General features: G+C 51.3%; 1 protein-coding gene across 9 annotated transcripts in view; it reads left to right on the forward strand.

Annotated features, from left to right (window-relative positions):
* The window catches only part of BDKRB2 (bradykinin receptor B2), a 52,545-nt gene extending 27,230 nt beyond the window's left edge, over positions 1-25,315 (forward strand). For 2 of the 9 annotated variants that reach the window (XM_059183038.1, XM_059183037.1), the window contains exon 3: positions 1,041-4,654. In XM_059183038.1, coding sequence (XP_059039021.1) covers positions 1,041-2,145 — 1,105 coding nt within the window. In that variant the 3' untranslated portion in view covers positions 2,146-4,654. Of the gene's footprint in view, positions 1-1,040; positions 4,655-13,872; positions 16,942-21,702; positions 21,770-21,813; positions 21,835-23,745 lie in introns of those variants that run through there. The other 7 variants (XM_059183040.1, XM_059183039.1, XM_059183043.1 and 4 more) reach the window with 6 other exon arrangements.
* The last annotated feature ends 737 nt before the right edge of the window (positions 25,316-26,052 follow it).

Consider the following 26,052-nt stretch of genomic DNA (forward strand, 5'->3'; position numbering starts at 1 on the left):
GTGATTTGCCCAAGGCCACACAGCTAGGATTGGAACCCATATGTGTCCAAGCCCCATGCCTCTTTGCTGAAGGTAGAGATGAATTAGCCTTGACAGTGACACTTCTAGAAAATGAATAGCCCCGTGGTCTGAGTCTCACCTAAGAGTGAAAGAGGAACCAGTGGGTTAATGATAAAATCACTAACACAGGAGCAAGCCAAGTGTTGCTGGTGGTTCACAAAAATAGTTATTCACACTTATCGAACCAAGTACCGAGGTTGGGGCTTTTTGCCAACTGTCTTGGATTCCCACCACAACCCTGACAAGTAGATTATGTTATTCCCATTTCACGGGGTAGGTCACTGAGGTTCAGAGAGGTTTCGACCTACCCAAGGTCACACAGCTAATGAGTGAGCCGGGATTTGAACCAGGAGGACTGCTTGGTTCCAAAGCCCCTGCCCTCCCTTTCCATCCTGCAACCTCTTAATTATTATCAACTCCTTGCTGGTGGGGGTTCCGCAAGCACAAAGCTTCCCTCTGCCAGAAGGAGACAGGGTGTGGGCACACGGGCTGTGGTTTCGGAGCCAGGATGGAACCTCCCAGTCTGGCATGATACTATTTATCTCCTCTAATCAATTACTCACCGGGACCAGGCCATGAGAATCTGAAAGATGACCAGCTCCCTCGGGAGGGGCCCGTGTGATAAGGAAGGAATGTGCGCGGATCCTCCCATCATGGAGGCATCGAGGAAATCCAGGGTCCAAGACTGCAATGGTCCGTGCTGCTGACGGATGCTGGCCGAGGAAATATCCCAGTGCAGCACCAAGGTGAAGACCACGACCTCTCAGCCTCGCCCAAGGACACAGGGCACCTTTCAAAGACCCCGGGGCATCAGGGATGGCCTGACCCAAGTCTCTGAGCGTGCAGCAGAAAGGCCCTGAGTGCCGCTCCTGACCTGGCTTCTGGAAGCTGCTTGCTGAGCCTCTCTTCCTTCTGCGTCAGCTGTTTCTCCTGCCTCTTGTGACTCGAGGTGTAACAGCCTCTTTTCCACTTTCTTTCAGCACGGAAATGCTCAACATCACCTCGCAAGTCCTCCTGCCGGCTCTCAACGAGACAGTGCCCAGCACCTGCGTCTTCTCCGACTGGTGGAACTGGCTCAACACCATCCAGGCCCCCTTCCTCTGGGTGCTGTTCGTGCTGGCGGCCCTCGAGAACATCTTTGTCCTCAGCATCTTCTGCCTGCATAAGACCAGCTGCACAGTGGCCGAGATCTACCTGGGCAACCTGGCTGTGGCGGACCTGATCCTGGCCTGCGGGCTGCCCTTCTGGGCCATCACCATCGCCAACAACTTCGACTGGCTCTTTGGGGAGGTCCTCTGCCGTGTGGTGAACACCATGCTCTACATGAACCTTTACAGCAGCATCTCCTTCCTCATGCTGGTCAGCATCGACCGCTACCTGGCCCTGGTGAAGACCATGTCCATGGGCCGGATGCGCGGAGTGCGCTGGGCCAAGCTCTACAGCCTTGTGATCTGGGGATGCACGCTGCTGCTGAGTTCGCCCATGCTGGCCTTCCGGACCATGAAGGAGTATCGGGACGAGGGCCACAACGTCACAGCCTGCGTCATCATCTACCCGTCCCGCACCTGGGAAGTGTTCACCAACATCCTCCTGAACTTCGTGGGCTTCCTGTTGCCCTTGGCCGTCATCACCTTCTGCACGGTGCAGATCATGCAGGTGCTCCGGAACAATGAGATGCAGAAGTTCAAGGAGATCCAGACGGAGAGGAAGGCCACGGTGCTGGTCCTGGCCGTGCTGCTGCTGTTCGTCGTCTGCTGGCTGCCCTTCCAGATCAGCACCGTGCTGGACACGCTGCTGCGCCTCAACATCCTGTCCGGCTGCTGGGATGAGCATGTGATCGACGTCTTCACACAGATCGCCTCCTACGTGGCCTACAGCAACAGCTGCCTCAATCCGCTGGTGTACGTGATCGTGGGCAAGCGCTTCCGCAAGAAGTCCCGGGAGGTGTTCTGGGGACTGTGCCAGAAAGGGGGCTGCATGCCGGAGCCCAACAAGATGGATAACTCCATGGGCACCCTCCGAACCTCCATCTCTGTGGAGCGCCAGATTCACAAACTGCCTGACTGGGCGGGGAACAGCCAGTGAGGGGGACGCTGCCGGGACCCCTGCTCCTAGGTGCTGGGACGGAGGGAGAGGGGTGCTTCAGGATATGTCCAGGAAGGAAGGGAAGGTGTGCCACGGCTGTAACCTTGAACAGGAAGTCGGTGTCTCTAGGAAAACCCAGAAGCTTCGTGGTTGCAGCAAGCCAGGCCAGGAGGATGGGGGACCTCACACATGGCCAAGGGCTCCATACACACGACAGTATTATTGTTCTCATCTGCTGCCACCCCTGGGCCAGTCTGCACCCTCCAGGAGTGGAGGAGGCCTGGGACAGGGACAGGAGTGACTGTGCTTCCCTCCCATGTGTGTCCCGCCCCGCCGCAGCTCAGACCTTCAGGAGAGCGGCCCCCCGGCTCTGGTGCCACGGCTGAGTGCACAGGCCGGACCTGGCTGGGGTTTTGCCTTAGGTCTCTCAAATCTATCGAGCTGGGACTCTGGAGGCTGATGCTCAGGTTAATGAAGGTTGAACTGTGAGGGATCCCTGGTGAGAACCCAGAGACAAGGATTCCATCACTTCCCCTGTCCACGGACAAAATGGTCTGTGCCAACAAAGAACTCAGTAAACACTTAGTAGTCACTTGCTGGCTGTGCAACATTGAGCCCCAACAGCAAAAGGAAAGAAAAAGAGAATAATCTCTGCCTTGAAGGAACTTGGCAAACGCAGACGGGAATGATTGAACTCTAGCAACCACCAGAAGGCTGTTCTACGACTGGACATGATCAAGCAAGGTGCTGTGGGGTAGTGCAGCGGGGAGGGGCGAGGAACCGGCCGCCCCCAGCCCATAACGGGTGGCACATCCCCTGTCCCTGCCCCTGTAACAGCAGGGTGTTGTGAAGATTACAAGAGTCCACAGGCATAGAGGTACTTCGAAGGAAGGAAAGGTGCTATATAAACGTGTGGCTTTCTTACGCACACAGAACGGAAGTAAATTTATTGTAAAGTCACAGCTTCGTCGCTCATGGTTGTGTAAAGCACCCTCAGTGCCATCCACGCAGCAGGTGCTCGATAATGTTAACTACCTTCCACCCCTCCTTCCATACTCTGTCCCCGCCACCCCCACCCCAGCATACACGCACAAGCATTTCGGGGGCAGGCCACCCCGTTCAGGGTTTGTATTCTGATGAGCCCGAGAGATGTCTGGGTGAGCGTACTCAGGGAGTCCCCATACTCCGACCCTCACTGGAGGTGGGCAGCTGTCGGGAGGAGCCCAGGCCCGCCTACCGTGGTCCCTGTCTCAGCCACCAAGGCCACCAAGCAGTGGTTTATTTGAAGGTGGCCTCATGGGGGCCCCTCCAGGTCAGCAGACCAATGATTTGGCATAAAGGTCACTGACCTCAGAGCACTGGTCCTGGGACAGAGCTCCTCTAGAGGGCTGAGCAGCTCATGGGTGCCGGCAGCAGCCCTGGGTCAGGAAGGCTGGCTAGGTCCGGGTGGGTGTGAACGGTGAGGAGGCCCTGGGGAGGGACCCGTGTGATGAGCAATGGAACAGCTGGTCCACTGTTGAACAGAGAAGGGAGAACGCCCTCGCCCAAGAGGCCAGCAGCCGGCACTGCGGAGGGGCGGGGCTCAGTCCTCGCTGGGCGGGGCGGCGGTGGGCGGGGCGATGCGTGGGGCGGGGCTCAGGCCCCAGGAAGCTGGACCAGCCTCCTTGGCCAGAGCCTTAGAAGACAGCATTACCCCCAAGCCCCAGGTCCTCCTTCCTGGGGCAGCACCGTGCCAGGCTCCATGGGGAGTCTGGAGAACGCACCACCCAGGTTCTGACATCAAGTGGCGGAGAACCAAGGCAGGGAGGGTCAGCTCCGTGGCCGTGGGTTTCAGGAGCTACCAGGATAGTAAGGTACGCAGCACTGAGCGGCACTCATTCGCTCAACAAAATAAATGGATACTTTTAGCTGACTTTCTCTGGAGAAGATGGAAACCCAAAAGGGGACCGGGAAATTTTGGATGGCAAACCGCTCATAAATCCTCATCAAGCCCGCTCTAGATTTTAAAACAAAAACGTTAAAAAGATTCCCAGCCTTTGCTCCCCTGCCACACACACACCTCTCTGTCCCAGTACACATACACACTTGTAGCTGGAGAAAGAAAACAGTTCAATAAGAAGTAGCAACGGTTTAGTATTTAAATGAAGTTACATAGGTGCACATATTGTGAAATAAAAAAGAGGCTGTGCTTTGCTAATGTGTACTGCTTGTCCACCAGCTGGGGTGCGATGGTCTAAAGCTCTTTTCTGAGCAGAGCCGCGTCACAGCCCTGGGACCCTAATGGTCACTCAAGGGTCCTCTCATGGTCTGTGGAGCAATCAGTCTGTGAGAGGGCAGCCACTCTGTGGGTTGTGCCGACACTGTGATAAAGACCATCTGTCCCACGAAAGACCCAAAGAGCTGTTACATTGTAAAGAGGGAGCATTTCACAAACAATGGGAAATGGATGAAATGTGCAAACACGTGTCTTTTCCACATAGCTTAATAAATGGACAAGGAGTTTTTTGCAGAGATTTTTCATTTATTACAACTCCCGAACCCCTGAGTGTTGTGAGGACATTGCAATAGGCAGACAAAAGCCTTGGTCAGAGGAGAGACAGGCCATTAATTCCACTCAACCTATTTTAGGGCTTCTGTCCTTCAGAGCGGTGGTGTCCGAGCTTCTGATTGTGTATCTTTCTAAGTAAAGGAATTTTTACTACACATACCCAATATGTAAACTTTCTAATACATATTAAAATGTAGGCTTAAAAATATACTGAATCAGAAATGTAAGACGATTTAAGAGGGTTTGGTACTCTCCCCCTCCTACATCCCTGCAGTGGTAACTCATCACCAAGCTCCCAGCAGGTGCTGGTGGGACCCCATGAGGACCTAGATTCATAGGGATGGCAGCGATTCAATCACTCATGCGTGCAATATATTTATTCAGTACCTTCCATTGGACCTCCCCTTCAAATCAGGAGTGTCTTCTACAATGTGTAGATTAAGCGGTTGTCTAGCCACTGTTCGCATAATCCCAATGATGGGGAACTCATTATCTACTTCATTTGGGGGGACCTCTTCATTATTCATGTATTCATTCACTCTCTGACTCATTAAAGAAAACGTGTATTCTGTGTCTACAGAAATGGCCCTCCTCCGTCTACCCCGCCAACCACCCATGCCAGAAATGTGGGGCTCATTAGTAAAGGCACCCTCTCCTTCATTCCTTCCTCCCAGTGGATCAACACCTCTTTTTAGACTCCGCCTAAGGGTTTCCTGGGTGGAGTTTCCTATCTGCTTCTTCCCTTTTCAAACCACCTTCTATTACTGCTCTCCCCATCTCTGATTCCGACCACCACCATCTGCTAATTCTTATTCTTTGCTCGGCAGTAAATGACATGTTCTAATGCAAACACCACTGGAGAGGGGCTATAACCCCAAACACCAACGTTTAGGAGCCAAGGCTTTGGAATCAGGCAGACCTGGATTCCACTTCTGCTTCTGTCCAGGACTTAGTTGTTGTGTGGTCTTGAACGTTTCACTTACTGTTTCTGAGTCTCCATGTTCTTATCTGTGAAGTGGACGTAATAATGGGATCTACCACATAGGACTTTTTTTAAAAGATTTTATTTATTTATTTGACAGAGAGATAGAGATCACAAGTAGGAAGAGAGGCAGGCAGAGAGAGAGGAGCAAGTAGGCTCTCCGCTGAGTAGAGAACCCAATGAGGGGCTCAATCCCAGGACCCTGGGATCATGACCTGAGCCGAAGGCAGAGACTTTAATCCACTGAGTCACCCAGGCACCCCTCCCCCATAGAACTTTTAATAGGATTCACAAAGAGAGTGTTTAGCACAGTGCCTGGTATAGAGTTGGCACAGGACCCATGAGAGCCGCCATGATGGTGATGACAGCTGTGAGGAAGATGGGGAGGGTGATGACCACAGTCTCTAATGAGAAATCCTGCAATAGTGTCCCAGCACTCTTGGGATAAAGTTCCTCTTCCATAATGTAGTCTGCAAGACCCATCATGAGCCCGCCCTGACTTGTCTCTTTCCCTCTCTCTACCTCCTGACTCATTCTCTACCCTCTGGCCCTAGCAGCCACAACTGGAAGGAATCCGGCAGATTTCCCATTCCCCACTCCAGTGCTTACCCTTCCCACTCAGGTGGCAAACCTCCCCCGCCCCCAGCAGCTCTGAGCTTGGAGAAAGTGGCCGACAGTTGCCCTAGGGCGCTCACTCCTTCAAGGACTTGGTTCACAGATGGGAGTCTGCCTCGAGGAAGTCTACACTCCGGAAGAAGCCATCAGGCTACAACTGTGAGCAGGGCTCTGGGCAGGTGGAAACAGGCTGGGAGAGCCTCGCTGCCGCCTCCCTCCTCCCAGCCAGGCAATATGAGCGGCCTCTCCCCTCTGGGCCCTCCATGGCCCTAGCAAGCTGGTGTGATGGGAAGAAGCCCAGGTGGCCACCCAGCTTGAGTTTGCCCCTGGGCCGAGTGGGTAAGGATCTGGTGCAGAGATGCAAACTGATCTCCTGTGACCTGGCAGGACCGAACGCTAGTGATGGGGGCTACCATCGATGTATAAAGCCACTAACGCTGTCTTCATGGTTTGGAAGCTGAAGCCTCTACTGGCAGCCTCCAGCAGTGTGCTCTGCTGTCTCCTTGCCACTCAGTTCCTGAGCCCATTATAAAGCCTCACATAGTTCTGACCTCTCATCCAGCCCTGGAGGATACGGGCGTCTAGGGAGAACAAGGAGGTCATGGTTGTGCATTGGCATTGGCTCAAAGCCTCATGCTTTGTTGGTTGGTTTTTGGCTGAGGTCAAATGGTCCCATGACTCTGCTGACCCCTTTCCAGACTTGACCTTCATGACCACTCAGGGAGGCAGGTGCTCATCGGTTCCTGATGTGGGAACTGAGACCCAGCAAGGAAATGACTTGCTAAGGCTACCCAGTTCCTCAGGAAGGGGGTCAGGAAGCCCACCTGGTCTTGGCAGGCTTGAACCTTAGGCAGGGGTTAGGAATCTTATCACCAGGAAAGCCCTCAAGGTGCCTTTGTTCATGAAGAACTCCTGAGGCAGTGTTGGGGCTCTGTCTGCCCTCATCAACAGACCACATCTTGTCAGCCTGTGAGTACTGGCCTCTGGCAGGACGGCCTCCCCAGGGGCTGGCGGCTTACGCCTGACCCAGAGACATTCTCTGGAGCAGCTTTACTAGCTATGATTCACAGGCCAGACAGTTGACCCATTCCAGTGGCTTTCAGTTTATTCTCACAGCTGTGCAATGGTCACTGTTCTCTGATTCCAGAACACATTCATCACTGCAAAGTGAAATCCCCCATCCTGCCCTCCCCACACCGTTGGGAGCCACTAACCTCCCTTCTATCTCTAGACTTGCGATTTCTGGACATTTCATATGGACAGAATCACACACCATGTGCCTTTTATGGTTGGCTCCTTTCATCAGGCTTACACCGAGATGTAATATTTAATTGTAGGGGAAGACCTTTGGAGGCCAGGGCTTGAGTCCCTACCATGCCACTAACTCACCATGTGATCTTGGCAAACCACCCCCTCCATGGCCTTTGGCTTCCATTTCATCATCTGTAAAATGGGCAGATAACCCAATAAGTATGCCTGTCTTACCCAGAGCAACTGACTCTGAAAAGAGGGTTCCATAAACTATAAAGTGCAGAGCCAACATGGCAGGGACCACTGGGCTTGGAGCCAAGATCCTGGTCCCCAGCCCAGCTCTGCCACTCCTGGCCGTGGGAATTTGGACAAAGCCAGTTAAGTTCTCTGAGTTTCTGTTTTCTTGTCTATAAAACAAGGATCCAGGTGCTTTGAAAGAGTAAGACAGATCTAAGTGTTCTGGTGGCCTAAAGAGGGTTCCCTCCCTCCTCAAGTGCACATCCACATAGGGCCTCAGAAGATGAACTTACTTGGGAATAAGATCTTCACCTAAATCATTAAATAAGGATGGGGTAATACTGGATCAAGGTGGGCCTCATGTCCAATGGGACGAGTCCTCATAAGAAGAGAAGAGTCACACAGGGACACAGAGGCCATCAGGAGATGTAGGCAGAGACTGGAGTGAAGCTCCCAAAAGCCAAGGAACACTAAAGATTCCCTGGAAATCCATCAGAATCCTAGAGGAGAACATAGGCAATAACCTCTTCGATATCAGCCACAGCAACTTCTCTCAAGATATGTCTCCAAAGGCAAGGGAAACAAAAGTGAAAATGAACTTTTGGGACTTCATCAAGATCAAAAGCTTCTTCACAACAAAGGAAACAGTCAACAAAACAAAGAGATAACCCATGGAATGGGAGAAGATATTTGCAAATGACAGTACAGACAAAAAGGCTGATATCCAGGACCTATAAAGAACTTCTCAAACTCAACACACACAAAACAGATAATCGTGTCAAAAAATGGGCAGAAGACATGAACAGACACTTCTCCAATGAAGACATACAAATGGCTATCAGACACATGAAAAAATGTTCATCATCAGTAGCCATCAGGGAGATTCAAATTAAAACCTCATTGAGATATCACCTTACACCAGTTAGAATGGCCAAAATTAGCAAGACAGGAAACAACATGTGTTGGAGAGGATGTGGAGAAAGGGTAACCCTCTTACTCTGTTGGTGGGAATGCACGTTGGTGTAGCCAATTTGGAGAACAGTGTGGAGATTCCTCAAGAAATTAAAAATAGAGCTTCCCTGTGACCCTGCAATTGCACTACTGTGTATTTACCCCAAAGATACAGATGTAGTGAAAATAAGGGCCATCTGTACCCCAGTGTTCATAGCAGCAATGGCTTTGGCCACAAACTGTGGAAAGAACCAAGATGCCCTTCAACGGACGAATGGATAAGCAAGGTGTGGTCCGTATTCACCATGGAGTATTATGGCTCCATCAGAAAGGATGAATCCCCAACTTTTGTATCAACATGGACCGGTCTGGAGGAGATTATGCTGAGTGAAATGAGTCAAGCAGAGACAGTCAGTTATCATATGGCTTCACTTATTTGTGGAGCATAAGAAATAACACAGAGGATATGGGGAGATGGAGAGGAGAAGGGAGTTGAGGGAAATTGGAAGGGAAGGTAAACCATGAGAGACTATGGACTCTGAAAAACAATCTGCGGGTTTTGAAGGGGCGGGGGGTGGGAGGTTGGGGGACCCTGGTGGTGGTTATTATGGAGGACACATATTGCATGGAGCACTGGGTGTGGTGCATAAACAATGAATTCTGTTACACTGAAAAGAAATTATATTTTTTTAAAAAATTCAAAAAAAAAAAAAAAAAAAAGATTCCCTGGAACTTCCAGAAGCCAAGAAAGATGCATTAAAGAGACTCCTCCTCAGACCCTCCGGGAGGAATGGGCCCTACAGACACCTCAATCTTGGACTTCTGGCCTCCTGAACTGTGAGAGAGTAAATTTCCACTGTTTTAAGCCCCCTGCTTACCCACTCCCGCTGTGATGCTTTGCTGCGGCAATCCAAGATGGCTAGAGCTGTGTTACTGGTTCTGAGGGCCTGCTCCCCGCCACAGCCCAGAGACCCCTGCCCCCAGCAGTGCAGAAGTGTGGAAGTCCGCCATGGGCTTTCTTTGGGACTCCTGAGGGCTGACGAGCTAACCGGCGACAGAAGTTTCCCTAAGAAAGAGTAGGATAGACCATCATACAGAACCTCAGATAGTTTCCCAAAAGGAGGATCCTGAGGCCTTTCCCAAGATCCCAAGATGTTAGAAGGCAACCTGAGCCCCAAGAGAACGTGCATCACAGACCCACTGGCCCAGGACCAGGACCACCCTGATTCCCCTCTTATTTCCCTCAACCCTAAAGACAGGCTGATTCCAGGCATCTCAGGCCAGGCTAAGAGGAGGCCACAGGGCCTCTTCCAGGCAGCCCAGGCACAGATCTCCCCACAGTGGGAGGTTGTTTATGGACAGCCCCACAAGGTGACCCAAGACAGGGCTGAGGCTCCTCTGGCTGCCCCCTCCATGCTGAGTCACTTTCCAAGGCCCACTCAGTGGGCCAGCCACGTCTGCCTGTTTCCTCTCCAGGGTCCTGGCCAAGACGGAGGATGGCTTACATAACCCCTCCTTGCGCAAGAGCAAAGCAATATGAGGCCAGCTGCAGTCGGTTGCTGACCAGGGGCCAGCGGCGTTCCCCCCCCCCCCCCGCCGTGGCTCATCTGATCCCCAAACTTGGACAAGGGACCCCCCCTCACAGACTAAGGAACCAAGGCTTCAGGAGGAGGTGGAGAAAGAGGTTCCAGTTCCCCTGACCCGGCAGTGAGGGAGCTGAGATTCGAGCTCCGCAGCCCAGATATGCCCCCCTCCCCCGTGAATTCCAGAGAAGACATGAAGACCCAGGCCTTGCTTCCGAATCAGATTATTCCCCAAAGCACTTGTCCCCGTGGAGGACGATGACGTTCTGAGACCCTGGCATCCTGACGGCCGCATGGCCTTCCGGGGCATCCTGAGCCCTGTCTTCGCACTCCACACAGAAGAACAGGACTGTCATTGCGAAAACTGGTCCTCTCCCCTTGGCACCCCCACCCCGTCAACTGTCCGAAAGCTCTTCAATCCTGTTCTCCTATCAGTTTCTCCCAGAACAGCAGAGCTCACCTTCTAATCCTCAGGCTATTTCAGTGTCATTATTTACTATTGCAGATTTTTCCCAAAGTTTCTCAAAAACAAACAAACCAACAAAAAATAATAGAACAAAAACAAAAACCTAGCTCCCGATTGGTCCAATAAGTCTCAGAACTGCAACTACTGCATCTTCCTCGTGGGGCTGCCCATTGCGCAGACATGTATTAAAGGCCCTGAGAAGTCCTGCAGGAAGGAGGCACGCTCCTCTCGGCTTGGTCTAACCCAGGGTCTCCCAGACTTGACTGGCACAGAACCTGTACTCCACTGGCTGCTCTTTCTACTCTCCTTGTCCCATATCTCCTTTTCCATCTGACGTTTAAATGTTGGGGTTCCTCAAGCTTCAACCCTAACCCCTCCTCTCATCTACACGGACCCCCTTATTAATCCGAGCCAGAATCACAGCTCTAAATGCTATCTGTGACAGTGAGTCTTCAACATCAGCTTCACTGGGCTCCAGCACCCGGTTATTCAATCAAACATGAATCCAGGTGTTGCCGAGAAGGTCATTTGTAGATGTGGTGAACGTCCGCCATCAGCCGACTTCAGTAAAGGAAATGGCCCTCCATAATGGGGGTGGGCCTCATGTGGGCCCTCCTGGGACTTCAGAACAAACACTGATGTTTCCAGAGAAGAAGAAATTCTGTCTCAAGACTGCAGCATGAGCTCCTGCCTGCGTTTCTGGTTCTCTGGTCTGCCCTGTGGGTTCTGACCAGCCAGCCCCTGCAAGCACGTGAACTAACTCCCTGAAATAAACATCTTGATGGATAGATGATAGGTAGATAGATAGAATGATAGAATGATAGACAGATAGACAGGCAGATAGGTAGGAATAGGTAGACATCCTCTTGGTTCAGTTTCTCTGGAGAGACCTGAGAAACATCTTTGCCAGTAACTCTGAAATGTTAGCTCTCTTCTGAGGCATCTTCTCTGATCCCAGTGCCCACTGGAGAACCCCAATTAGGCCTTTCACATGGGTCTTCATCTTATCTGTCTCTGTCACATGTGCATAGCCACCATGAGGACTGGGACAGCCATAGGTGCTCCCAAGTCTTCAAGAAAAGGTGGACATTCTCTTCAGCATGTCAGTTCCCCTCTACCCAGGTTGTGGAAGCATTTCTGATCATAGGATTGGCATGATTTATGTGAAAGACACATGCCTACAGCATCCCGTCTCTCTTAAAGACACACGAGTGCTACTGGTTTCCTAGGAAAACTAATCTGATTTCATGCCCCCCATTTTTTGTTGCTGTACACACGGACCATTTAGGCATCTCTGTTGATTCAAAAATGATGTAAGGGGTTTTCCATATGGGCAATTTCTGACCCCAGAGAAAGGTCGTAAGACTGGAGAATACATATAAGCATTCATCTTCCCTGTAAGCGTCCATATGACACAATATCAACTCAATATCGACATTTTTCCAAGGATCTATTTGATCTTCACAACAGCTCACGAAATAGGCAGGGCACATTCACTCCCAGATGAACAAACTGGGTCTGGAGCTCTCTGGGACAGCCAGGGTCCCCCAGCATTCTCTCCCCAGTAGTGGGATGGAGGGGGCTATCTGTGTTGTCAGAGAACTCCTCAGTCTGATCTGAAACTGTTTAATTCTCTTTGTGGTACCAAAGCAAGAGCGTTTGGGGACACACCCACACAGGGCCTGAGTGGTACCCAGAAAGAATGAGTAAACACGGTCTGAGGCTTGAGCCTGGGCTTTCTGGCTCCACGTTCCAAGGAAGCCTTCCACAAACATGTCTTATACGTATGCATGCGGAGCCTTCCTCCTACAATGCTTTCTTCAGCTTGCCTGCCTTCTGACTCCTATTCATCTCTCAAAACCCAGCTCAAATATCTCTCCACCATAATTCTTTCCAGACTCAGCCTCAAGCAGAATTAAACTCTTTAGGTCCTCATCCTCAGACAGACCCTTGGTTCTTCGCTGTCACTCTGCATTCCACTCTGTGCAGCCACTGTGTGTCTTTGTCCTCAGAGGGACCCAGAGTCCCTCAAGGGGCCATGGAAAGGAATTTGTTCATCTGTGTCTTTCCAGTGCCCACAAGGGACACGGTGCCCTCAAGGGTTTCAGGACTGCTTGTTGAGTCAGAGACAAACTATGGATACTCTGATATAGAAATGAATAGGGTTGTGAATTCATTCAGCAAATATTTATTGAGGTCTGTTGTAAGAGTTTGGACGATGACTCCAATCAAAAGAGATAAACCCTTGCCCCGTGGAGCTCATGCTCTAGCGGGAGACACAAGAAGTAAAAACCAAACCAGGTATCCAGGTGAGGATAATGGTTATAACAAACAGGGAAGCCGGGGAGGAGGGGAGAGGTTATTGCAGAGAAGGGCTATCTGATAAGGGAGGGGAGCGGGTTATAAGGAACAGGAGACCCGAGGCATGGAGCCATCTAAGAGCAGTGTGCTCCAGGCACAGGGAACGACCAGTGCAGAGGCCCTGAGGTGGGAGAGATGTGGCATGTTCAAAATAGAGCAAGGGGACCAGGAAAGTCAATGGAGGATCAGGTGGGGACCATGACCATGACACCCAGAAAAGGTGGCAGGCTGTGTCACAGACAAGTCTTAGTCCATTCCTGTGCCTGAGACAGGAGCAGTGAGAATTTCCAGCAGAGACAACGTGGTCCGATTAAGGCTTTAGAACAAAGCAGAATGTGGCTGAGCATCCCCGGTCACACCCTCCCGGGCCCAGTGTGCTCTAGGGCCCAGCTGTATTAGCTCAGGGGCTTCTCCCGACTCCCCTCAAAGGAGGGTCAGCCGAGCCACCCTCCCCATCCCATCCAGGTGAGACAGCCTCTCCCAGAGCAAAGCTGTCACAGGGATTAATGTGGCTACTTTTACACCTTCCTGGTCTTTGGAACCCCTGGCCCAGCAGAGTGCTTTCTGCCAAGTGCCCAGAGCTCTTCACTTCCAAACGGCCATCAGCTCAGGCCGACACAGTGCTCAGAGCGGCCTGGGGCCCTCTCAAGCCTGCAACTGTCAGTTTCCAGGGGTTTGCGCTTTGGGAAACCAACAAACTTGAGGATTGTATTTTTACCTCCCTTCCACCCAGATGCCTCCAGCTGGGCCACTCCCTGCCCACACCCTCTGTGTGCCCGCCCTGGGCTCTTCTGTAACGGCGTTTACACCCTTGCTTGCCAACGTGAGCTTGACCACCTGCTGGATCCGCCGGAACATGAGCAGACCCAGGGACACGCCGAGGCTTCTTCTCTCTGTCCCCTTGAACCCAGCCCTCCCTGGGCACCAGGCAGGCAGGCAACCCCTCCGTATTTGCAGAATACAAGGAGGAACACACAGGCCCGCGCTCATCCAGGAGCAAGGGGCTACAACGGGCTGTGAATGATGGAGGGACACAAAGCAGACAGGTTGGGGAGGAGAGGCCATTGCCAGCAAATGCCCACAGGAAGACAAGTCCGGAAGCACCAGGGAGCCTGCCAATCATCGCTCGGCCGCATCAGAAGCCCCAGCATCGGGAAGTGGCTCTGGGTGTTACAAGCAGGACTGTGGAGTCTGTGAATTCCCAGAGACTGGGGTGTAGTCCTCTGGAATGACAAAATCCAGTGCTCTGGAATAGCAATCTAACACAGGCATTGACAGAAGGACGAGAGTGAGAAAGCAAGATTTGTTGGGAATTCCGTGTCGTAGACGTGTCTGCAGCATGAGAGACTAACACTGATGACAGAAGGAAGGCTTGGACAGAGGGGACAGAGAGCTCGATGTGCCTTTGGTTCAGGTCAGAAGGTGCCCAGCTTCGGCTTCTTTCCTGTGTCTGCAAGTAGAGTTAATAGTAGGGACCGCACGTGTGACTGTGGTGGCTGAGCAGGAACCCTGAGTACGCTTGGGTTCTAGAAGTTACCTGCACAGATGTTCCCAATGAAATGTCCTCGCAGAAGCTGCTCGATGTGACTAGGAGAGGACACAGGGTGGCTCCGGGGTTTAGCGACTGGAGAACTGTGTATGTCACAGTGGGGACTGTGACCCATGAGTCCCCAAGTCCCTCAAACTCCACCCCACCTTCCCTGAATATGCATCGAAGCCCAAGCTCACCCGGAGCTCAGGAGACACAGCTGCCTAGAGTCCCAGCACTCGCCTCAGGGACAGTCCCCAAGAGGGAGGACCTGTCCCACCAAGCCAGACAGGCTGTCCTCTGTTCGCAGACGGCAGTCCTGGGAACCCTGCCAGCCACCTCTTTGTGCCTCTTTGTTGCCCTGTTCTCCCCACACGTGCCCCCCACATCCCGCAGGACACAGAGGACCCTCATCCCACTCCAGGGCTTCCCCATCCTCCACATTATAGGGGTCTGTACCCCTTCCTAGATGGGAGGTTCCCTCATCCTGCCTTCAGTCCTGGGGAATCGAGCTCCTCTTCCCACAGGTTTGGGGTTCACTCTCCCTGTCCTCAGCCTCCCAGAATTCAGGCCCCCTCTCCCCACTGCCCCAGAAGTAGAAGGAGACTCTCCCCTCCCTGGGCCCAAGACCCACTTCCCATTTCCCACTCGGAGTGAGCAACAGTGGGAACATCCATTTTCTTTAGAGAACATTCCATCTCACCCCCGGGCGAGGCCCCATGGCTTTGGCAAGGCTGCCACGGAGTTATCTCCCAAGCCCCAGCTCAGTCATCCTCTAGCAAATGAGTCACGGGGCCCGGACACACACCGTCCCCTTGTCCTCATGGGCCACCCCCTGCCCCCACGTGTGCAGGGCCAGGGTCGGACCCTGAGACCTGATCTCAGGGCCTGGACAGGAAGGCATCCCATAAGAGCAGATACAGTCCAGTCTAAACGCATATGGAAGGGAGAAAAAAAGCAGCAGCTTTCCAGAAAGGGTTTCTCTGGGGAGACCCCAATCCTCATCACTAATCAGGAAGAAATGGGACTTGGAGCCTCTCTCTGATGAAAATCTCCCCCAAACAATGTCCAACACTCACCTAACACCCACGTTACTAAAAATTTAAAAAATTTAAAAAAAATAAAATAGTCCCAAGTCTCCCCTGATGGGAGGCGGCCTTCCCAAAGATAAACTCCAGAGGCTACTGAATCTTGGAATCATCTTCTTCTTTGTCTTCTGCTCCCATGACTTTAATACGTCTAGCATATTAGAAAACTGCTAGAAAATTCTAAAGTGCATATTGTCCCCACCGAGGTGTCAGTACAGACAAAGGAAAGAGAGAAGACCAGATTCTGAAGACAAAGGGGACATGTTCTGCTCCAGAGAGGCTGGGTTCAAGGTAACGTCCCAAGGGGACATGGAGCACCCAAGAGGCAGACTAAGGAATGTGGAGGGCTGGGACCCTGAGATTCGGGGATCCCCTTTCCAGAAGCCAGAATTTAAGCCCTGACATGGATGCGTTCTCCTGCGTTTAGGGAAGGACTCAGAAATGTCTTAATTTTCTAAGAGGGCGGATAAGGAGCACTGCAGTTAAAGGCTCTGAAACTTGACTCTCAAAGAAAGCCAGACATGTCTTACGGACTGAACACGAGGTCTTGAGTAGTTCAAGTTGACAGATGCAATGTGCATTGAAGAATGGGCCTCGGAGCCGCCCAGGAAGATTAGGGAAAGTGCATCTGCTCTTACTCAACTCCGGACCCCGCCTGAGTCAAATTTTTCCTAGCTCACTGTTTGTTTAGTGGGCTCCACACTAACGGGTTCTTGGCCATGGATCCTTCAGGGCCGAAATTCAGAAGGAGGCATTTAAGGAAAGCTGTTGCAAAACCTCGGGCAGGAAGGACCCCGTGGTCAATGGAGCTGTTATCACTCAGTGTCCACGGAGGCTCACGGGGGCTCAGAAGGAGGCCAGGATGCATTTTAAGTGCATGTTGGCCAACACAGCACTCCTGGGCTGTCCGGGCTTCCCCAGATGTCGCCAATGTGAGGAGGTGTGGGAGCAGAATTCCTGCCAGCCCCCCAAATGCAGAGCAGTTCTCCTTTTAAACCTCAGCTTGCTTCTTCCTTTGAAAGACTCACTCTTTTCGGCAATCCCTCCAGTGACCTCATCGGAGAGGAGGTTATATAATTCAAGGCCGCAGCATTTCCACGAGGCTTCTCAGTGCAGAACATACCTCTGAGGGCTGCTCTCGTCATTGGGAAAGTCAGCTGAAGCTGTGAACTCTTTCCTTTCCTGGGTAAGTAAATCACCACCTTTTTATTCCCCCTCTTGTGAGAGCGAGATGTAAGAGGAGAGCCACGTCTCTTAGAAAAAAACAAACTGGGGCGCCTGGGTGGCTCAGAGGGTTTAAGCCTCTGCCTTCATGTCAGGTCATGATCTCAGGGTCTTGGGATCGAGCCCCACATCAGGCTCTCTGCTCAGCAGGGAGCCTGTTTCCCCCTCTCTCTCTGCCTGCTGCTCTGCCTACTTGTGATCTCTCTCTCTCTCTCTGTCAAATAAATAAATAAAATCTTAAAAAAAAAAAAAAGCTTCCCTTTATAACTAAGTATTAGCAGAATTTTTGGCTTTCTTTAAGTGTGTGTTTTTTTGAAACTTAATTCTAGGGTACCTGAGTGGCTCAGTTGGTTGAGCACTGCCAAAGACTCCGGTCGTGATCCCAGGGTGCTGGGATCGAGCCCAACATCGGGGTCCCTTCAGTGGGGAGCCTGCTTCTCCCTCTCCCTCTGTTGCTTCCTCTGCTTGTGAGTTCTAATCTCTCTGTGTCAGATAAATAAATAAAATATTTTTTTAAAAAAGAGAGAAAGAAAGAAAGGAAGGAAGGAATCCTAATTCTAAATCCGTTTAAGAGACTATATTCCAGGTTGAGTTGCTTTTCCAGAGGAAAAGGAAGAGAGTGTCTGGACTAGCCTGGGAAGTTTCCAGAAGCTCTTTCTTTATTTCAAGGCCACAGGAAATATGTAGAGGCTGGATACAGCCTCCCAAGTGTTCTGTGTGGGCTCTGACCAGCTTCCATTTACAAATTCTGATGGATAAAAATCAGACAGACCTCCCCAGGATGGCTTACCAGATTTCAGAAGGCCAATAACTGGCTAGGTTATTTGTGGCTTGACAATAGCATCTTGTTATTTGACTGAGCTGTGATTCTTTAATCTCTGTGTCTGTATTTCAAATGCCTTTATTACCACCTCACTGTTGGAACTGGAATGAATTCCAAGAAGCCCTCCTTGTGGAAGACAGTAGTCTCCCGAGTAACAATGTCAATGTTAAAATGTACAGAGAACTCAGAAAGTGGCACATAGAAATTATAGACCCATCTTCTCTGGTAGACCTGCCTGGTCATCTCTAAGTTTTTAACAAATAAGATCAAATATTACTATGTCGATAGTGCTGTTTACTGAGCACCTACTATATGCCAGGCAAATATCAGAGCTACAACTAAGAAGTGGTGAAGGAAGGTCTCTTCTTTCTGTCCAACTTGCTATAAACACAGATAGCAGGTGGCAAAGACAAACCCTTTAGAAATAAGCCTAGCTTGGGCACCTGCATGGTATAGTCTGTTGAGCCTCCAACTCTGGGTTTAGCTCAGGTCATGATCATGATCTCAGGGTCCTGGGATGGAGCCCCATGTTACCCTCTATACTCAGCACAGGGTCTGCCTGATACTCTCTCTCCCTCTCCCTCTGCCCCTCCTGCTCATGTTCTTTCTCAAATAAATAAATAAGTCTTGGGGTGCATGGGTAGCCCAGTCAGTTAAGCATCTGCCTTCAGCTTCAGTCATGATTCCAGGGGCCTGGGATCGAGCCCTGTGTCGGGCTCCCTGCTCAGCGGGGAGTCTGCTTCTTCCTCTCCATCTGCCTGCTGCTCTCCCTACTTGTGCTCTGTGTGTATGTGTGTGTGTGTGTCAAATGAATAAATAAAATCTTGGAGGAAAAAAGTCTTAAAAAGTCAGTAAGTCCATCTTGAGCAGACACAGACTGTGGGACAGAGGACAGCGTGTGCTGAACCGATCAGATTCAAGCTGACTTCAGAGGTCTCGGCATGTGGCTTGGGAAGCAGTCCCTGATTTTCCGGGTAGGGTGAAGGCTTGCCCCCTGGATGAGATTTCCTTGGCTGCTGTAATATATTAACATAAACCTCGTGGCTTAAAAACGACACAAATTTACTGTCATGTAGTTCTGTAAGTTCGGAGTTCCACATCAGTCACACTGGGCTGTAGTCAAGGTATTGGTAGGGCTGTGTCCTTTCTGGAGGCTCCAGGGGAGAATCCGTTCCTTGCTTTTTCCACCTTTGAGAGGTTGCCTGTGTCTCTGGGCTCACAGCCCCTTCCTCCACCTCCAGAGCCCCTGGTGTCATATCTGTGCCTCAGTTTGTTCATCTGTACCATGGGCACAACTCTCTGACTATTCATGCAGCCCCGCTGTCAAGCTCAAGTTCCTGAGAGCCCAGCAGAGTCTTGAACCTCCACAGCTGACAGGTGTAGGGGATGCTGAAGGCTCAGACATGGGCATCCAGGTCTCCCTCCAGCCCCAGTGTCGGGGAGGCCTGGGGCAGAGACAAAGCTGTTGAGCGGGTTTTCCTTGGTGGGTAGAACTTGGTCCCCAAGTGCAGAGAAGGGCACAGGAAGGCATGGTGTGAGGTCCCATGACAGTTTCAGGACGCAGCTCTGTAGATGTGTATGAAGTCCAACGGGGTGCTGGACCCTCTCCCCGCCCCGGGGCATCTGAGAAATCAAGTCTGATAGGCACACCAGCTTCCTGCGGTCGCTGAAAGGAAGCCCCACAAATCAGGTGGCTTCAAAGAACCAAATAGCTGTATCACAGCAGTGCATTCATGAAGCAGTTCTCGTGCAAAAGCTATTTTCTAAATATTGATGTATTTAACTCTCTCTATATGCACACAAACCCATAACAGCTTGGCCATATTACCGTGATGGAGTTAGAAAGGAGTTTTAGTAATACAATTGTTTTTAAAAATAGTTATGTCTTTAAGTATATATATCCACCCGTATACATGAAGGCAAAATAAGTTTTCATGTTACCAAGCTGAACACTGAAAAAGGACGTAAGCAGCATAAACTGGGTACAAATCCGTGGGCTCTGATCCGTGCCTGTCTTGGGTGTGTCCGGGACATTTTCCTGGAGAATGACTTTTTCTTCTTGCCTGGTCTTACTATTTTTAATTGTTCCACATAATTGCTGAACTCTTCGCCTTCAAGTGTTACAGTTAATAAATGTAAATTAGCACCTTCAGTCGACCCTTCTCTTAGACTAGAACATATTTATTTAAGAAAATGGGGCTGGGGCAGGTGCTCAGGTGCCAACACACACTGAGCAAGTTGTGCCAAGGGGGGGCTGTTCTCAAGCCCGACTCTCTGCATATAAAATGATGTGAGTACTTTAGCCCAGATATTTTCACATGTGGTGCCTTTATGCCTTCATTCAAAGTGGCTTTCTTCCACAAATACTTTTACTAGACGCAACTCTACAAAGAAATTGTAGTTGTGATTTTTGAATGCTTTGGCAAGCTTAGATGTCATGAATCATAGGTTTTCCCAATTTCATCTCATTTCTATACAGAATATGAACTTATCCAACAGAAAGTTTCTTCCCACAAACTGAGGAAGTCCAAAGCTCACTACAGAATTTTAAAATTAAATCTTGTGTGCCACGGAGCCCTTGCTCTCTGATTTAATCCTTTCTTTCTTTTTACAATACATTTCCTTTATTTTCTGCACAATAGCTTCTTTTTCCATCGTTAGACATGCAAAAGCAGATGTTTCAGTACTCTGTTCTTTAAACATCTTGATTAAAGCTCTCCCATTGATTTGAAATAAAATTCAAAAAAAATTAGAGCTCTCCTTTAATAAACAACTAGTAACACTTTCAGGCATTTAGGCTCAAGGTCTTATAAAATAGATGGATGATGGGTAGCAAAGGAAAGAAATACAAGTCGAAGGTTTTCTTTTTTTTTTTAATTCACCATCAACTGCACTAAAAAAGCTGTGGTTTTCTTAATTTTGTCAGCAATCATCTCCATTTCAATTGGTAGAATATCGAAACTTACTTGCAAGTAATTATAAATAGTGTGTACATTTCTTTTTTTTTTTTAAGATTTTATTTATTTATTTGACAGAGAGAGATCACAAGTAGGCAGAGAGAGAGAGGAGGAAGCAGGCTCCCTGCTGAACAGAGAGCCTGATGTGGGACTCGATCCCAGGACCCTGAGATCGTGACCTGAGCCGAAGGCAGCGGCTTAACCCACTGCACCACCCAGGCGCCCAGTGTGTACATTTCTGTTTCTTTGGTCTTTTATTTAGTAAGAATGTAACTGTTACCATGACACCATGCTCAGGATAATCTGTCTTTGCATTACCATCACAAAAATATAATTCTAGTTCCAACATAAACAATCTAAACTAAATTTAGAATAGAATTCCCCAAAAGTCCTTTGTTCTGTTTGGTCAGACTGAGCTTCCAGAAATTTGTCTAGGAGAAAACCAGAACCAAAAATCAACTGAATTAATTTGCAGAACAGTTGCTTGGTCTAAGTTGAAAAGCCATGCTTCCACGGGTGAGATCGGTGTCTTAGGGCAGATCTTTTAAAAACATGAACTTCTAAAATGGCAGCTTTTGTGTCTCAGGTATTCTTGGGTTCAGCGAAATTGCTGCAGCCCCACAGTGATGTCAACATCAGCAAACATTCTGTGCAACCTGCACAGTCACCACAGCTTCCTTGAGAAACAGAAGCTCGCTACTTTAGTCTCCACGGCTTGTAATTCTGAGCTCATCACTGCCAGAAAGGGCATATTGCAAAATTTAGAAGTATTTCCAGGGGCCGCCTGGCTGGCTCAGTCGGTAGAGCATGCAACTCCATCTCAGGGCTATGAGTTTGAGCCCCACGCTGGGCGTGGAGCCTACTTTTAAAAGAATCAAAAAAAAACAAACAAGTATTTCTGAATAACCAAGGAAGTATTTAGTTGTGGATTTATGCCTTGCAGGAACTGACAGAACAAGAGTATCCTGACTCTTCCGCACGCTCTGGGTCAGGGCTCCCGAGCGCTTCAGGTACTCCACAGCCCCCCAACCAATGATTCCCTGTGTGTCCCATTCACCTGCCTTCTGGTGACCAGGTACCTTGTTCTCTTCTCTGTCTACACTCTCCCTTGGTGATTTCATCCAGTCGTGTGGCTTTAAACACCATCTAGGTAATCACAGTATCAGACCTTGTCCCTGAAAACCAGACTTGACTATCTAGGTGAACCCTAGAAATCCCCACTTGGGGGCCAGTAGACATCGCAACCTTGACATGTCCAAGAATGAACCCCTGATCTCCCCCCCACACTCAAAAAATCCTGCTCCATCTGCAGTCTGTGACCTCCATTTCAGTTGAGGACAACCTCATATTTCTTGACGACATCTGATCCTTCCTTTCTCACAGCCTGCATCTGATTGAAAATCACGGTGGTACTACTTCCAATATAAATCTAGACGCTGATTCCATCTTATCATTCCCCCTTGCCACCACTCCCCAGCCAACACATTTACTTAGTCTGTTCAGTGTTGGGGCTCTCTCCTCCCACTAGGCTAGAAGCCCCCCGAGGGCAAGGAGTTTTTACCGGTTTGATTCACTGCCGTGTCCAAAATACCTAGAACAGCACGAGGTATACAGCTGGTGCTCAATAAATACTAGTTCAGTAGATAATTGCATGGAGGAACTGGTGAATTGTGCTTTGGTGTGAATGGCCCAGTGTGTGAGTTACCAACAGTGTCAAAACTTGACGGTCATCACCTCCTCAGATAAGGAAAGTCGGGCTCAGAGACACCAAGTGGTTGTCCAAGGTCACCCAGCCAAGACTCTTCCAAGATTGATTCTCTCTTACACAGTATCTTCTGTTAGATGCTGTGAGGCATTGCCCAGTGGAAGAATCTCAGCCCACAAGTACAGGACGCCGTCCCTTCTTTCCATGGGGTTCCAGAGGGCTGGGAGGCATAGTCCGCTTCCTTCCCACCACATCTCTCTTCCCCTGGAACAGCGTCGGCACGCGGGAGGCAGGCCAGCTGTGTGGCTAGGGGACAGCACAGACTGAGGTCTCCCAGGACAGGCTGTTAACAACGGAGCCTGGCTCCCTCGTCTACCAAGTGGGGACAAAACGTGCAGCAGGATCATGTAGACAGAGGCCCAGGCTCTGGGGTCAGATGGTCGAGGTCTGTGTGACCACGAAGGAGAGATCAGCCCCCCAGGGCTCCGGTTTCTGAACCATTGCATGGAGGGGACAAGGACCCAGCCCCCACAGAGCTGCTGGGAAAATTAAACAAAAAAATATTTAAACGTGAACGTCTTCGAATGGTGCCTGGAGATAGAGATCATTTCCTCGGTGTGAATGGCTACTCTTTCTTTTTTTTTTTTTTTTTTAAGATTTTATTTATTTATTTATTTGAGAGAGAGAATAAGAGACAGCATGAGAGGGGAGAAGGTCAGAGAGAGAAGCAGACTCCCCGCGGAGCAGGGAGCCTGATGTGGGGCTCGATCCCGGGACCCTGAGATCATGACCTGAGCCAAACCGACTGAGCCACCCAGGCACCCCACTACTGTGGTTGTTAATAAGACGAATCAGCACCTTCCACTGGGTGCTTCCTCTGGACCAGGTGACCTCGCCAAGCGCTCCACAGATCCAAACGCCGGTCCTCGCCACAGCCCCACAAGAGGGATACGATTGGCTCCGACTTCCAAAAAGGAAAAATAAAAGTCAGGGGTCTCAGTAGCCCACACCGAGAGGTTGCAGCAGGGTTCGGACTGGGGTGTCAAAGCCCCTGTCCTTTCCTTTATGCCAGGGGTCGGCAAACATCTCCTCAAGGGGACCAGACGGCGAGTATTCCCAGTTGTGCCAGCCACGCAGCCCTGTGGCTGCCACACAAAAGCAGCCTTGGACAACACACAAAGGAGCAGGTGTGGCCACGCGCCAATAGCACCTTATTTCCCAAACCTGGGGGCGGGTTGCCAGGGGCGGCCTCCCGCTAACTCTGCATGCCCTTCGGTGCAGGTCCCGGTGGATGGCGTCCCGGAGCCTGCTGGAGTCCCTGTTGCTGAACCGGAGCCAGCTCTCGGCGCCCAATGCCACGTCGTGCGATGGCGCGCGGGAAGCCTGGGCCCTGCTCTACGGCGCGCTCCCCCCGTTCATCGTCATCATCTGCGTCTGCAGCCTGCTGGGGAACCTCTTCGTGCTGTCCGTCTTCCTCCTCCCGCGGCGGCGCCTGAGCGTGGCCGAGATCTACCTGGCCAACCTGGCCGCCTCTGACCTGGTGTTCGTCCTGGGCTTGCCCTTCTGGGCGGAGAACATCGCGCACCAGTTCCGCTGGCCCTTCGGCAGCCCCCTCTGCCGCCTGGTCAATGGCGTCATCAAGGCCAATCTGTTCATCAGCATCTTCCTGGTGGTGGCCATCAGCTGGGACCGCTACCGCGTGCTGGTGCACCCCATGGCCAGCCGGTGGCGGCGGCAGCGGCGACGGGCCAAGGTCACCTGCCTGCTCATCTGGGCGCTGGGCGGCCTCCTGAGCGTGCCCACCTTCCTGTTCCGCTCCGTCCAAGCCGTGCCGGAGCTGAACAACTCCCACGCCTGCGTGCTGCTGCCGCCCGGCGGGGCCTGGCCCTGGGCGAGGATGGTGGAGCTGAACGTGCTGGGCTTCCTGCTGCCGCTGGCCGCCATCGTCTTCTTCAACGCCCACATCCTGACCTCCCTGCGCGGGCGGGCGGAGGTCCCGGGGACGCGCTGCGGGGGCCCCGCGGGCGGCAAGAGCACGGCCCTCATCCTCACGCTGGTGGCCGCCTTCCTGGTGTGCTGGACCCCCTACCACTTCTTCGCCTTCCTGGAATTCCTCTACCAGGTGCGGGCGGTCTGGGGCTGCTTCTGGGAGGATTTCATCGACCTGGGCCTGCAGTATGCCAACTTCTTCGCCTTCACCAACAGCTGCCTGAACCCCGTCATTTACGTCTTCGTGGGCCGGCTTTTCCGGACCAAGGTCTGGGAGCTCTACCAGCAGTGTACCCCTCGGAGTCTTAGTCTGGGGTCCTTGCCGCACAGGACGGATGTTCTCCCACATTTCTGGCAGAAGAAAAACAGCAGGGAGCCATGAAGCGTGGCTTCCTTTTCAGTAATTCTGGACATGATAGATGCTGTTGTCGTGGGCTCCGGATGGAGCACACCCTGCCCTCTGGCCCCCCGCAGCAATGGGCAGGACCTCATCCCTGGAAACTGTTGCATGTTTTTCTCTGTGGGTGTGATTAAGGTAAGGGTCCCAAGATGGGGAGTTGATCCTGGATTATCTGAGTGAGTCCAGTGTCTCCACAAAGGTCCTTATAAGAGAAGTGGCCATGTGAGCATCTGAGAAGGCCATGCGACCGCAGAAGCAGGAGGCTGGAGGGACCGCAGGAGCCCAGAGCCAGGGGCTGGCTGCTGGCACCCCTTAAGGGCCGGAAAAGGGACAGAGATGGATTCTCCCCTTAAGCCTCTGGAAGGAGTCGGCCCTGTAGACATCCGGACTTGAGCCTGCTGAGATGGACCTCAGAGGTCTGGCCTCCAGAAACAGAAGACAATAAAGCCGTGTTGTTTCACATCACCGAGTTTGTGCTCATTTGTTCCAGCAGCCACAGGAAACTTGCAGTAAGGGTCTCTGCCCACGTTGCCACGTGCCCACCCAGAAGGTTCTAGGCTAATGGCTAGGCACACAGAGATGCTAGAACTAGGGATCCCATCCACAAGAGACTGGCATGAATAATAAGAATATAAAAAAAGAAAGCGAGAAATCACAGAAGCACGCCCCGTATCCAGCACCGTGAGTGTTCAGAGGGGAAAAGGGTGCGTTTCTTGCAGGGCTGTCCGGAGACCTGCTCTGAAGAGAGGCAACAGGGAGCTGAGTTTTAGGAAGGGCAGAATCTAGAGGCGCAGAGAGAGGGAGGGGGGCCTGGCAGAGCCATAACCGGGGCACGCAGGTGCGACACGGGCGCTGTGCAGAAAGAGTATTTATGGAACTGTTAATGCTTTAGTCTTCTTGCTCCAGGGGATCGGGGTGAACTGGGAAAAGTCTGCGTTCAAGGGGCTTGGAGAGTGTCAGAGAGCAGGGTAACTGCCCCCACCACGTGTCAGGAGGTGTTCTGAGCACAGAGAAGCAGCCCCCAGGAGGTGTGGCCAGGAGGAGTGGGATCTGGAGGGCTTCCCAGAGGAAGAGACTGGGACTGTAAGTAGTGAGTCTGAAGGACACGCAGTTGGCCAGGCCAAACAGGAAAATGGTGTGTTGCAGAGAGAAGAAACAAGCTCCAGCCAGAGGTGGGTAGGTGTACAGGTTGGGAGGGA

The sequence above is a fragment of the Mustela lutreola genome, chromosome 7, assembly GCF_030435805.1.
Source record: "Mustela lutreola isolate mMusLut2 chromosome 7, mMusLut2.pri, whole genome shotgun sequence".
NCBI classification, from domain to species: domain Eukaryota; kingdom Metazoa; phylum Chordata; class Mammalia; order Carnivora; family Mustelidae; genus Mustela; species Mustela lutreola.